This window comes from Anomaloglossus baeobatrachus, chromosome 10, assembly GCF_048569485.1.
Source record: "Anomaloglossus baeobatrachus isolate aAnoBae1 chromosome 10, aAnoBae1.hap1, whole genome shotgun sequence".
NCBI lineage: Eukaryota > Metazoa > Chordata > Amphibia > Anura > Aromobatidae > Anomaloglossus > Anomaloglossus baeobatrachus.
In genome coordinates, this window is record NC_134362.1 from 23708323 (window position 1) to 23723805 (window position 15483).

General features: G+C 45.3%; 1 protein-coding gene across 1 annotated transcript in view; it reads right to left on the reverse strand.

The window, feature by feature from the left end:
- Positions 1–15193, reverse strand: part of PRDM11 (PR/SET domain 11) — a 31502-nt gene extending 16309 nt beyond the window's left edge. Inside the window, 3 exon segments of the mRNA XM_075325349.1 lie at positions 3077–3132; positions 3200–3321; positions 14976–15193. Of these exon segments, the coding sequence (XP_075181464.1) occupies positions 3077–3132; positions 3200–3315 (172 nt within the window). The 5' untranslated portion in view covers positions 3316–3321; positions 14976–15193.
- Between the last annotated feature and the right edge of the window lie 290 nt (positions 15194–15483).

Below are 15483 nucleotides of genomic sequence, written 5' to 3' on the forward strand. Positions count from 1 at the left end.
TACAGTGCTGGCCAAAAGTATTGGCACCCCTGTAATTCTGTCAGATAATACTCAGTTTCTTCTTGAAAATGATTGCAATCACAAATTCTTTGGTATTATTATCTTCATTTATTTTGCTTGCAATGAAAAAACACAAAAGAGAATGAAACAAAAATCAAATCATTGATCACTTCACACAAAACTCCAAAAATGGGCCAGACAAAAGTATTGGCACCCTTAGCCTAATACTTGGTTGAACAACCTTTAGCCAAAATAACTGCAAACAACCGCTTCCGGTTCCATCAATGAGTTTCTTACAATGCTCTCCTGGAATTTTAGACCATTCTTCTTTGGCAAACTGCTCCAGGTCCCTGAGATGTGAAGGGGCCTTCTCCAAACTGCCATTTTGAGATCTCTCCACAGGTGCTCTATGGGGTTCAGGTCTGGACTCATTGCTGGCCACTTTAGTAGTCTCCAGTGCTTTCTATCAAGCCATTTTCTAGTGCTTTTTGAAGTGTGTTTTGGGTCATTGTCCTGCTGGAAGACCCATGACCTCTGAGGAAGACCCAGCTTTCTCCCACTGGACCCTACATTATGCTGCAAAATTTGTTGGTAGTCTTCAGACTTCATAATGCCATGCACACGGTCAAGCAGTCCAGTGCCAGAGGCACCAAAGCAACCCCAAAACATCAGGGAACCTCCGCCATGTTTGACTGTAGGGACCGTGTTCTTTTCCTTGAATGCATCTTTTTTTTTTCCTGTAAACTCTATGTTGATGGTTTTTTCAAAAAGCTCTACTTTTGTCTCATCTGACCAGAGAACATTCTTCCAAAACGTTTTAGGCTTTCTCAGGTAAGTTTTGGCAAACTCCAGCCTGGCTTTTTTATGTCTCGGGGTAAGAAGTGGGGTCTTCCTGGGTATCCTACCATACAGTCCCTTTTCATTCAGACGCTGATGGATAGTACGGGTGGACACTGTTGTACCCTCGGACTGCAGGGCAGCTTGAACTTGTTTGGATGTTAGTCAAGGTTCTTTATCCATCATCCGCACATTCTTGCGTTGAAATCTCTCGTTCCTTCCACATCTAGGGAGGTTAGCCACAGTGCCATGGGCTTTACACTTCTTGATGACACTGCGCACCGTAGACACAGGAACTTTCAGGTCTTAGGAGATGGACTTGTAGCCTTGAGATTGCTCATGCTTCCTCACAATTTGGAGTCTCAAGTCCTCAGACAGTTCTTTGGTCTTCTTTCTTTTCTCCATGCTCAATGTGGTGCACACAAGGACACAGGACAGAGGTTGAGTCAACTTTACTCCATGTCACCTGCTGCAAGTGTGATTTATTATTGCCAACACCTGTTAGGTGCCACAGGTAAGTTACAGGGGCTGTTATTACACAAATTACAGAAGCATCACATGATTTTTCAAACAGTGCCAATACTTTTGCTCACCCCCTTTTTTATGTTTGGTGTGGAATTATATCCAATTTGGCTTTATGACAATTTTTTTTTTTCATTGAAGACAAATTAAATGAAGATAATACCAAAGAATTTGTGAATGCAATCATTTTCAGGAAGAAACTGAGTATTCTCTGACAGAATTTCAGGGGTGCCAATACTTTTGGCCAGCACTGTAGGTGAACTTCAGATGAGAAGGAATGGCGGCAACTCACTGGTAGATATTAACGGAAAATTTATTGCACAAACTGCAGCATTGTTACAGCATAACCGGGGAGGGGGGAGTGCAGGGGCGCCGGACAGCACTGTAGGTGATGTCACAGCTCACCTCCTTCTCCTGTACAATGACTGATAACACCTCTACATACAGTAGATCACACAAGAGTCACTATTAGGGGATATCACAGCTCACCTTATCCAGTACAATGATTGGTAACACCTCTCTATACACCGCTAATAACACAGGATCCACCAATCACAATAGCTGATGTCACAGCTCCCTCTGCTTCCCCTTCCTTCACAATGACCTTTGCACCCGCTCATTAGATGCTTCAATAGAAAAGAAAAAAACTGAGTTGGTTCATTGCAGCTAACGTACATGTGGATTTCCTGGAATTTGAGTCGGAAAAGGCCCCAGTGGCCAGTTTGAAAATTGTAAGATTTCAAATTATTTCTAAGGGTACGTGCACACACAGAAGTTTTATTTCTTGCGCAAAAAACGCACCCTCTGGCCGAAAAAATGCATCAAAACACATGTGTTTTTTGCCTGGTTTTCAGTGTGTTTTTTCTGCTTTTTGGTGCCTTTATTGTCCCTGTGTTTATTCACTGTATTCAATGGAAAAATGCAGGGAAAAGCGCAGATAAGAAGTGACACGCTGCTTCTTTTTTCTGCACCCAAAACTGCAGACAAACAAAGAAGCAACGTGCGCACAGCCTTTAGGATTTCTCATAGACTTTGCTGGGAAAGGTCATACATGCAGTTTAGGGCAACAAACTGCGCCCAAAACTGCGCCAAAAATCACTGCAAAAACACAGCAAAAAAAGCAGTGTGCGCACAGGACCTAATAAGGCTTTTGAAAAAGAAAAAAAATAAATTATATTATATATATATATATATATATATATAGCGAGAAAAATTTAAAAAATGCATTTAAATATTTTTTCTGAAACACCTTCCCCCAGGTGCTGTTTTTTAATACAAAAAAAACCCAAACTAACTGTGCTTTACTCACCCTTTCCAGTGTCCAACGTTGCTGCTTCAGGTGTCTGTTATTGTCTGCAATGCTGTAGCCAATCAGTGAGCTCAGCAGAGGCAATGAGCTGAATGATTGGCTGCAGCACTGTTGACGTAACAGGCAGAGCCAATGAGCTGAATGATTGGTTGCAGCACTGTTGACGTAACAGGCAGAGCCAATGAGCTGAATGATTGGCTGCAGCACTGTTGACGTGACATCAGCGCTGCAGCCAATGACAGACACTAGTGAGCAGCAGCACAGGCTCGGCGGACTTGTGCTCTACATTTTTGATTCTGCACAATCTTCATCAACCACATTGTGCCAATTTGAAGAATTTTATGCAAAAACATCAACATCGACTAAAGGACAAAACAAAGAATGGAAATGATGACTCGGGCTATAGACTTTCTGCTGATGTTTCGGCCTCTGACATGTTGTACGTGACGTCATAATCTTTCCAGCTATACACGGTAAACGTAAGGCGAGAAATGTGAAGGCTTACGCCTGATGTTATTTGATTGGACTCACCATTGTTTGCTGAACTTCCTTTCTTCCACAGTTGATCCCAATTCTGTCTTCACCCTCATCAGCTCCCCTAGACTGGGGCTATACGCCACCCGGCATTCCTTGCCACTTTCGCTCATGATGCCCTATAAGAGAAGAGATGGACACGTTAGCCTCATTCATGTTCGTGCTCTTTTGGAGTGACGAGTCGACCATTGCTCGGTTTTCAGAGGCCCATGCTAGTTTTTACACACACAGGTTGCAATGAGCCAGACATGGAGGAGGAGGGGGGTGGTTAGCGCTGGTATGTGACATGTTTCGGCGCCGCCCGTGTCTTATTCTTACAACGCTCAGGAATGCAGCTTCCAACCTCTCTACCTGCAAACAGTTCTCGACTTGTCCTCCTGCGAATCTCTACCCCCCCCCCCCCCCGTACATGGCACCAGGTGACCCCATGGCCCAGTTCACGCCTGTGCAGATAATTACAAGAAATGTAACTCGAAGCTAATAAGTGTATAATGCACCAGTGCCGCCAGTACGTAGGAAACGTGTCCATGCATCTGGGGCAAATTCTGTGCACGCTACATAATACACGTGGCACTGTGCCACTCTGGGTGCATTTTGTGCCACAAATTGGTTCATGAAAAATTGGCAGCAATCACTCAAAAAGAGGTTCTGCAGCAACTTCTCATACAAAAATTAGTAACCTGCAGTCACTGCAGGTCAGGAAAAACACAATCTCGCATCTCCTTCCTCTAAAGACCGTCCTGACATCGGACGTATAGTTGGGTTCCCATGAATGAAGCGGGCTCAGGAGCTGAGCCTGCATCTTTCCCAGCAGTAATGGCTATATTATTCACCCGGCATCTGCCTCTAACAGCAGCGAGCGGAGCTCTGCCCGCTGCCATTAATCCCTTAACAGTGGCTGTCAATCATTTTAGGAGACGCGATGTTCCACACACCCATCAGTCCCCCCATGACGTGATTGCAGGGCACTGATTGATTGCTGCCTGATGAAGACAGCATCGAGCTGGCTGTCATAGACCGTGATTTTTACTATATACTGCAATAACGTGGTGTTGCGGTATATAGTAGATATGATCTGACAATCACAGGTTAAGGTCCCCTAAGGAAACTAAAAAAAATGAAGTAAAAAATATTAAAATAGTGAAAAAATATTTAAAAAAAAAATCTAAAAATTACCCCCTTTTTCCCCCCATTAAAAATAAAAAAAAAAAACATTTGGTAGCACCATCAAAGTCCAATATATCAAAATGTAAAATCAATTACCCTGATCGATACACGCCGTAAGGAGGGAAAAAAAAAAAAACAATAGAATTTTGGTGAGGTTTTTTGGTTGTGGAAAGAAGCGATCAAAATGTCATATGTATCTCAAAATGGTGACATTAGCCATCGTCAGGTCGCCAGGCAAAAAGACTGGTCCTCACACAGCGCTACTGACTGAAAAATTAAAATGTTACGGGTCTCGGAAAATCGGGACAAAAAACTGTATTTTTTTTTTATAAGTTTATACATTATTTTTCAGTAATAAAAAAAACTTTGCGGGATTTTTTTTCCAGCAATTTTACAGCACTTGTACTGAAAATACGGGAAACAAAATCCATTATATAGTAAAATGAATGACAACATTCACAACTGGAACTCATTCCGCAAAAGACAAGGCCTCGCACGGGAAAAAAATGAAGTTTTGGCTCTGGGAAGAACAGGGGGAAAAAAAATAATGCCGCAGAAACGGAAAAAAAAACACCCTATTGGGATGGTCTAAAAGTTTCTTCTCATGTCAGTTCGTTTCCATAGAGACTTATATTTTTGGGACTTTTGCATTATCAAATCTCGAGAGGGCCAGTCATACACATAGAGGCACGACTGGGGGAGGGGAAATGCTGAGGCCCGGTGCGTGAAACGTCCTGACCAGAACCGCGATGGACCTCAATGGCCGGTTCACATCCGGTGGGTCACAGAGAACAACCCCATTGGAGAAGTGTACGCCGTCTGCATAATGGACAGCCACCAGTAGGCCTTTTTTGTCCAATGCAAGACAAGGGACATACATTCACAATCAATGGCCGCCATATTGTACAAAGCCCCCAGTACTGGGGCGCCACATGCTGGGATGGGCCCTTATCTAGATTACACAGTATTTTCTATATTGACCACACTAAGGGCAATATACTAAACCTAGAGTCTACAAAGCGGGCCACGAAAACTGGTCCCGTGTCCCTGGTGTGGTCTGTACAGGCCTCAATCACCTGAAGTGTCTGTTGCCCGTAGCAACCAGAGCACAGCTTCCATTTTATCAAGCACAACTGAGCTTCCATTTTCCCTCAGACATGTAATAAAGGGCTGTGGCCTATTGTCTCCTTCCTGACAGTCAGAAGGCGGTTGTTTTATATGTGTGTGTACAATATGGCGTCATTGGTAGTGGAGGCCGATGTACACAGAGGCTCATTCTCAGAAACACGCCTGTCCCGCTGTGTAATGGCCGCCTTATAAGTAGTTTGAGGGGGAAGTGACGTAACGCAGGATTCGTGGCCGAAGCTAAAATATATAGAGAGTGCTCGGACACCGGTGGACGTCCATGAGAGGATTAGGAGAAGCTCCAGAAATCTGACACAATAACGATCCCACATCAGAATGACGTCGCCATATAGTGAACTCGCTTCACCTGACACCAGCGAGGGTCAGTGGTGCGAGGGTTACTACAATGGCCACTGGATGGGGTTGGAGACGGACACTTGGACTTCCAGCATCTCCTCTGATATCTATGGCACTCTCCCCAGCCCCCCATACCAGTACATGTCATTTATACCGCTACACCATGTCGATCTCTAGGTTCACAAGCCGAGGCCTCCTCACGACTCACCAAACTGTCCACATGGGCTTTCCTGTTGTAGCACACAAACCCCGCTTCCCCTGTGACTTCTGCAGGCTCACCACAAGACACCATGAGCGGTGCCGGCCCACCCGCCGTGCATACTTACTTCCCTTTTTGTCAGCATTAGAGGTGAGAAAACGTCATTTTGAGTCTTTTATTCAACAAATGCTCCATTTTCTACATCTACGAAGCTGAGGAACTCATCATTATACAAAGTAGGAGCACCCCTTTAAATTAGACTTGTCCCCAGGCCCTAAGTGTCCAGATTTTGCTCCCCAAATATAACACTCTTTTTCTGTTTTTATGTCCGCCGTATGGTTCCCGACATATGGGTCTTTTTATTTTGTGCTGATTTTCATGGTCTTTACCAAGTGGGCGTGGCTCAAAGGATAATTATGCATTTGATAAATCAGTCGTACACGTGAAAATGAGAACATTTGTAATACATCTTATCAGAGAAATCCACTTCTTTCTCCTCCTGGACTGATCATTCACTCTCAGATTAAGGGTTAAATCTCTATTGAGTGAAGACAGACATCATTACTGAGATGGGAGATGACAGTTAGTGCTCAAAAAGTTCTATGGAGAAAGGAGGAGCTAGAAACAGACATTCTGCTGCAAGTTCTATGGAGGGGAGGAGCTAGAAGAACAGACATTCTGCTGCAAGTTCTATGGAGTGGGAGGAGCTAGAAGCACAGATATTCTGCTGCAAGTTCTATGGAGGGGGAGGAGCTAGAAGCACAGATATTCTGCTGCAAGTTCTATGGAGGGGGAGGAGCTAGAAGCACAGATATTCTGCTGCAAGTTCTATGGAGGGGGAGGAGCTAGAAGCACAGACATTCTGCTGCAAGTTCTATGGAGGGGGAGGAGCTAGAAGCACAGACATTCTGCTGCAAGGTCTATAGAGAGGGGAGGAGCTAGAAGCACAGACATTCTGCTGCAAGGTCTATAGAGAGGGGAGGAGCTAGAAGCACAGATATTCTGCTGCAAGTTCTATGGAGGGGGAGGAGCTAGAAGCACAGACATTCTGCTGCAAGTTCTATGGAGAAAGGAGGAACTAGAAGCACAGACACTCTGCTGCAAGGTCTATAGAGAGGGGAGGAGCTAGAAGCACAGACATTCTGCTGCAAGTTCTATGGAGAGAGCGGAGCTAGAAGCATAGACATTCTGCTGCAAATTCTATGGAGAAAGGAGTAGCTAGAAGCACAGACATTCTGCTGCAAGTTCTATGGAGAGCGGAGGAGCTGGACGCACAGACATTGTGCTGCAAGTTCTATGGAGAGGGCGGAGCTACAAGCACAGACATTCTGCTGCAAGTTCTATGGAGAGGGAGGAACTAGAAGCACAGACATTCTGCTGCAAGTCCTATGGAGAGGGAGGAGCTAGAAGCACAGACATTCTGCTGCAAGTTCTATGGAGAGGAAGGAGCTAGAAGCACAGACATACTGCTGCAAGTTCTATGGAGATTGAGGAGCTAGAAGAACAGACATTCTACTGCAAGTTTTATGGTGAGGGGAGGAGCTAGAAGCACAGACATTCTGCTGCACGGAGAGGGAGGAGCTAGAAGCACAGACATTCTGCTGTATGTTCTATGGAAAATGGAGGAGCTAGAAGCACAGGCATTTTGCTGCAAGTTCTAGCTCCTTCTCTCTCTGTAGAACTTGCAGCAGAATGTGTGTGCTTCTAGCGCCTTCTCTCTGCGTAGAAGCACAGACATTCTGCTGCAAGTTCTATGGAGAAGGGAGGAGCTAGAAGCACAGACATTCTGCTGCAAGTTCACCTGAAAGCACAGTTACACTTCTCCATAGGACTTCATGATCACCAACTGTCATCTACCTCAGTCATGGGAAAGTCTGTATGCACTGAAGACAGACTTTACCGGTGAATTAAAAATTTTGAGAATGAACGATCAGTCCAGGAGGAGAAAAAAAAGCAGATTTTTCTAAAGAAGATACATGATAAAGTTTCTTATTTTACCTGTACTATTGACTTATTAAATAAAAATAAAAGTGTTCTGACGAGTGGTCACCCAGATGGGTTATTCAGGTGGGCAACTGGCAGAATACACTAAAGGGTGCATTGAGGATTGAGGGTCTCCTGACTCTCCACCAATGCCAGATATGGAAAGATGGATCAGGCATATTGAATTTTAATATGACCGATCCCTTATTCTAACGGGAGATAAAACATGTCTCCAATGGCACATGGTAAAGTTCTGGGACCCCGGAAGCATGATCCTAACAAGGACCTGGTCTGCCATGTGACATAGGGTGTCTGCCTTCTTATAGGCTTTGAAGGGTATTTGAGCCCCTTTTTGGCACTATGGTAAGCAAACGACTGCTACCTTGTATAGCTGCCCCTTCGATTTGTCTCAAAGCCCCCCCTTCCATTCGGCACTCGTTCTTGTACTCAAATACATCACCTATGCACCTATGTCCTTAAATACTCTGCGCTGCATCCCAGCCTGTTACTACACTGGCTTGCCTTGTACTTGCTATCGTATTGTCTTAAGAGGTCTCCGCTTCCCACAAGATCAACACCCCCCTCACCTGAAACACTCTGTGCTGCTGACGTTTCCACTATCAGCTGTTGCACCCCCACCCCTGTATTTTATGACCCTGTCCATGTCAAGTGCAGCCTTGTCCTCATTAACATCACATCACAGGTCAGTGGTTGCAGGGAGGTCAAGAGAGTCCTCTGCTAAAATACTCTGTGCTGCTTAGGATCCCTAATTTGGCAACAGCATATTTCACCTGCAAGTAAAAAGCTCCCCCAATTCCCTAATGAATATACCTCGTCTTTAAGGAATCAGTGACCCAAATAATTCCACCGCCTCCTAGTGACACATATTGAAGTGTGGACCCCTCCACTCCGACCCCAAATAATCAGCTATTGCTTTGCAGATATCAGGCAATGCTGCTGGCCGGAAGCCGTGGCTCTTTCACAAGAAAAGCCACTTCCCCCAATGCAGCACATGCAGTATACAGTATATACTCTGACTGCACAATTATCAGGCAATTTGTATTTCGATGATTAATTTTATTATTTAACAACTCCACCGCCGTCCATCAATCCACAAGGATGATTAGCCTAGTTAAAGTAAAGGAGAAGTTTTGTCTTGGGAGAATAAGTCTATGTGCACAATTATAGAGCAACTACGGTAAATGAAAAACGTAAATGTTCTTTTTAAAAAAATGTTTAAAAAAATATGGAAAAAAATTAAAAAAAATTCAAAATCACTCAATTTTGCCCTATTAAAAAGAAAGAAAAAAACAATTACTCATATGTGGTCCGATCTATCAAATTATAAAATAACACGATTGATAAACCAAAAAAAAAAACAAAAAATGTCAACACCCTCAGATTTTTATAAATATTTTATTATATGTTTTCCTGGGACAGCGCTGCAGATCTGATCTTGTGATACAATGTACAGTGTCAGTGCGCAGCTTGTATACAATGTACAGTGTCAGTGCGCAGCTTGTATACAATGTACAGTGTCAGTGCGCAGCTTGTATACAATGTACAGTGTCAGTGCGCAGCTTGTATACAATGTACAGTGTCAGTGCGCAGCTTGTATACAATGTACAGTGTCAGTTCGCAGCTTGTATACAATGTAGTGTCAGTGCGCAGCTTGTATACAATGTACAGTGTCAGTGCGCAGCTTGTATACAACGTACAGTGTCAGTGCGCAGCTTGTATACAACGTACAGTGTCAGTGTGCAGCTTGTATACAACGTACAGTTTCAGTGTGCAGCTTGTATACAACGTACAGTGTCAGTGTGCAGCTTGTATACAACGTACAGTGTCAGTGTGCAGCTTGTATACAATGTACAGTGTCAGTGTGCAGCTTTTATAACAGGGTAAATGTGGTGTCCTCTAAATAAGCCAACACACAGCCATTAATATCTAAACCTCTGGTAACAAAAGTGAGTACACCCTCTAAGTGAAAATGGACAAATTGTGCCCACAGTGTCAATATTTTCTGCAGTCACCATTACTTTCCAGCACTGCCTTATCTCTCTTGGGCCTGGAGGTCACTAGAGCTTCACAGGAGCCGCTGGATCTTCTTCCATCCTCCATGATGACATCCCGGAGCTGATGGATGTTACAGACCTTGCGCTCCTTCACCTTCTGTTTGAGGAGGCCCCACAGAAGGGAGGGGATCCTGCTCTGCTTCAGTATGTCACAGTACATGTTGGCATTTATTGTTCCTTCAATGCCTGTAGCCCCCACAGCCGGCAGCACTCATGCAGCTCCATACCATGACCCTCCTCCACCATGCCTGACTGTAGGCAGGATACACTTCTCTTTGTCTTCCTCACCTGGTTGCCACCACACACAAATTGACAACATCTGAACCAAATAAGTTTATCTTGGTCTCATCAGACCACAGGATGGCTCCAGTAATCCATGTCCTTAGTCTACTTGTCTTCAGTAAACTGTTTGAGGGTCTTCTTGTGCATCATCTTTAGAAGAGGCTTCCTTCTGAGACGACAGCCGTGCAGAGCAATTTGATGCACCGTGGGGCATATGGTCTGAGCACTGCCAGGTGGACCCCCACCCTTGTAACCTCTGCAGTGTGCGGCGTATGGTCTGAGCACTGACAGATGTACCCCCACCCTTGTAATCACTGCAGCAATGCTGGCAGCACTCATACTCATACTATTCTGAAAAGACAACCTCTGGATATGACGCTGAGATCGTGCACTCAACTTGTTTGATCGACCATGCCGAGGCGTGATCTGAGTGGATCCTGTCTTGTTAAACCACTGTATGGTCTTGGCCACCGTGCTGCAGCTCAGTGTCAGAGTGAGAATGAGAAAGTGTGTGAGCGATAACACCAAATTACCACTGTTACACAAGCTGCACACTGACACTGTACACCGGGCCCCCACAGACGGATGCTGCTGCCTGCAGGAACCTGACAGCTCACTGACCACGCATTTATCTATATATGTACACACTAGCAGCGTCACACACTCATATATACACAGTGTAGCAGTGTCACACACTCATATATACACAGTGCAGCAATGTCACACACATATATATACAAAGTGCAGCAGTGGCACACACTCATATATACACAGTGCAGCAGTGTCACACACATATATACAAAGTGCAGCAGTGTCACACACATATATACACAGTGCAGCAGTGTCACACACATATATACAAAGTGCAGCAGTGTCACACACATATATACAAAGTGCAGCAGTGTCACACACACATATAGTGTAGTAGTGTCACACACTCATATATACAGAGTGTAGCATTGTCACACACTCATATATACACAGTGCAGCAGTGTCACACACTCATATACACAGTGTAGCATTGTCACACACTCATATATACACAGTGTAGCATTGTCACACACTCATATATACACAGTGCAGCAGTGTCACACACATATATACAAAGTGCAGCAGTGTCACACACATATATACACAGTGCAGCAGTGTCACACACATATATACAAAGTGCAGCAGTGTCACACACACATATACACAGTGCAGCAGTGTCACACACATATATACACAGTGCAGCAGTGTCACACACATATATACACAGTGTAGCAGTGTCACACACATATATACACAGTGTAGCAGTGTCACACACACATATATACACAGTGCAGCAGTGTCACACACTCATATATACACAGTGTAGCAGTGTCACACACATATATACACAGTGCAGCAGTGTCACACACACATATACACAGTGCAGCAGTGTCACACACATATATACACAGTGCAGCAGTGTCACACACATATATACACAGTGTAGCAGTGTCACACACATATATACACAGTGCAGCAGTGTCACACACACATATATACACAGTGCAGCAGTGTCACACACTCATATATACACAGTGTAGCAGTGTCACACACTCATATACACAGTGTAGCAGTGTCACACACTCATATATACACAGTGTAGCAGTGTCACACACTCATATATACACAGTGCAGCAGTGTCACACACATATATACACAGTGCAGCAGTGTCACACACTCATATATACACAGTGTAGCAGTGTCACACACACATATACAAAGTGCAGCAGTGTCACACACTCATATATACACAGTGTAGCAGTGTCACACACTCATATATACACTTTGTAGCAGTGTCACACACTCATATATACACTGTGTAGCAGTGTCACACACTCATATATACACTGTGTAGCAGTGTCACACACTCATATATACACAGTGTAGTAGTGTCACACACTCATATATACACAGTGCAGCAGTGTCACACACATATATACACAGTGCAGCAGTGTCACACACATATATACACAGTGCAGCAGTCTCACACACTCATATATACACAGTGTAGCAGTGTCACACACTCATATATACAAAGTGTAGCAGTGTCACACACACTCATATATACACAGTGTAGCAGTGTCACACACACTCATATATACACAGTGTAGCAGTGTCACACACACTCATATATACACAGTGTAGCAGTGTCACACACACTCATATATACACAGTGTAGCAGTGTCACACACACTCATATATACACAGTGTAGCAGTGTCACACACACTCATATATACACAGTGTAGCAGTGTCACACACACTCATATACACAGTGTAGCAGTGTCACACACATATAAACACAGTGTAGCAGTGTCACACACATATATACACAGTGCAGCAGTGTCACACACATATATACACAGTGTAGCAGTATGTGACACACATATATACACAGTGCAGCAGTGTCACACACATATATACACAGTGCAGCAGTGTCACACACACATATATACACAGTGCAGCAGTGTCACACACATATATATACACAGTGCAGCAGTGTCACACACATATATACACAGTGCAGCAGTATGTGACACATATATACACAGTGCAGCAGTGTCACACACATATATACACAGTGCAGCAGTGTCACACACATATATACACAGTGCAGCAGTGTCACACACATATATACACAGTGCAGCAGTGTCACACACATATATACACAGTGCAGCAGTGTCACACACATATATATACACAGTGCAGCAGTGTCACACACATATATACACAGTGCAGCAGTGTCACACACACATATACACACAGTGCAGCAGTGTCACACACACATATACACACAGTGCAGCAGTGTCACACACACATATATACACAGTGCAGCAGTGTCACACACACATATATACACAGTGCAGCAGTGTCACACACACATATATACACAGTGCAGCAGTGTCACACACACATATACACAGTGCAGCAGTGTCACACACACATATACACACAGTGCAGCAGTGTCACACACACATATATACACAGTGCAGCAGTGTCACACACACATATATACACAGTGCAGCAGTGTCACACACACATATATACACAGTGCAGCAGTGTCACACACACATATACACAGTGCAGCAGTGTCACACACACATATACACAGTGCAGCAGTGTCACACACACATATATACACAGTGCAGCAGTGTCACACACATATATATACACAGTGCAGCAGTGTCACACACATATATATACACAGTGCAGCAGTGTCACACACACATATACACACAGTGCAGCAGTGTCACACACATATATACACAGTGCAGCAGTGTCACACACATATATACACAGTGCAGCAGTGTCACACACATATATACACAGTGCAGCAGTGTCACACACATATATACACAGTGCAGCAGTGTCACACACATATATACACAGTGCAGCAGTGTCACACACATATATACACAGTGCAGCAGTGTCACACACACATATATACACAGTGCAGCAGTGTCACACACACATATATACACAGTGCAGCAGTGTCACACACATATATACTCAGTGCAGCAGTGTCACACACATATATATACACAGTGCAGCAGTGTCACACACATATATACACAGTGCAGCAGTGTCACACACATATATACACAGTGCAGCAGTGTCACACACATATATATACACAGTGCAGCAGTGTCACACACATATATATACACAGTGCAGCAGTGTCACACACATATATATACACAGTGCAGCAGTGTCACACACATATATACACAGTGCAGCAGTGTCACACACATATATACACAGTGCAGCAGTGTCACACACATATATACACAGTGCAGCAGTGTCACACACATATATACACAGTGCAGCAGTGTCACACACATATATATACACAGTGCAGCAGTGTCACACACATATATATACACAGTGCAGCAGTGTCACACACACATATACACAGTGCAGCAGTGTCACACACACATATACACAGTGCAGCAGTGTCACACACACATATACACAGTGCAGCAGTGTCACACACACATATACACAGTGCAGCAGTGTCACACACATATATACACAGTGCAGCAGTGTCACACACATATATACACAGTGCAGCAGTGTCACACACATATATACACAGTGCAGCAGTATGTGACACATGCGCCGCCCCCCGCCGGATGCCGCTGCAGGAACCTGACACCTCCCTGACCTCACGGGGCCTCTCCTCTCTTGCTGCACCCAGAGCCCACCTGGCTTATGACCACGCCCCTTCCTACTACCGCCCCGCCCCTCAAATCGCATAACCACAGGCCTGACCCCGCCTCTCCCGCTGTGATTGGATGCCGCGTCTGTCACTCATGAAAGAGGCGGAGTCCTTCTCTGTATCGAATGTACCAAAAACTGTCGGGGACGCGCATTGGTGAAAGGCGAGGCGCGCTCCCGGTGATCCCTGCACCCGGGGACCCCCGTCACCCAGCAGCCCCCGGTACCTGCAGTCAGTGCCCGCCGCTCCCCAGGGGTGTCGGTGTCTGTCAGCCCCGCTGTCTGCCACGCAGTCGCCCGTCGGGCCACTCGCCACATTGGCTAGTGCGGAAAACTCACGTCTCCGGGCTCCTCCGGACAAGAGGGTCCCCGGGGTAGGGGGTGCGGCCGCCAGGTGCGGGGTGCGGGGCTCTGCGCTCAGCGGTGCCGGCTCCTCCTCTCCCCTCCGCCGCCGCCACCACCGCTGCTGCCAGCTGTGACCACCATCTTCTTCCACAGGAAATGACGGGGGACGGAGGAAGAACCGGCGTGTGCGGGGCAGAGCCGGACCCCCGAGCACCGGCCGTCATTAACCCCCGCCGCGCTGAAGCTGCCGGGAGCGGCCCCTGCTGGGACATGTAGTGCGCCACCTATCCCCGTACTGTCAGCGCCACAACTATTGCTGTTAACCCCTGCAGCGCTGCCTGCTGCTGACTGCTGGGCTACTGCTACGTGTAACAGGGCGAGGGCTCATCATAGGGGCAGTATGATAGGTATATTCCTGTACACAGGGGACAGTATTATAGTAGTTATATTCCTGTACATAGGGGGCAGTATTATAGTAGTTATATTCTTGTACATAGGGGCA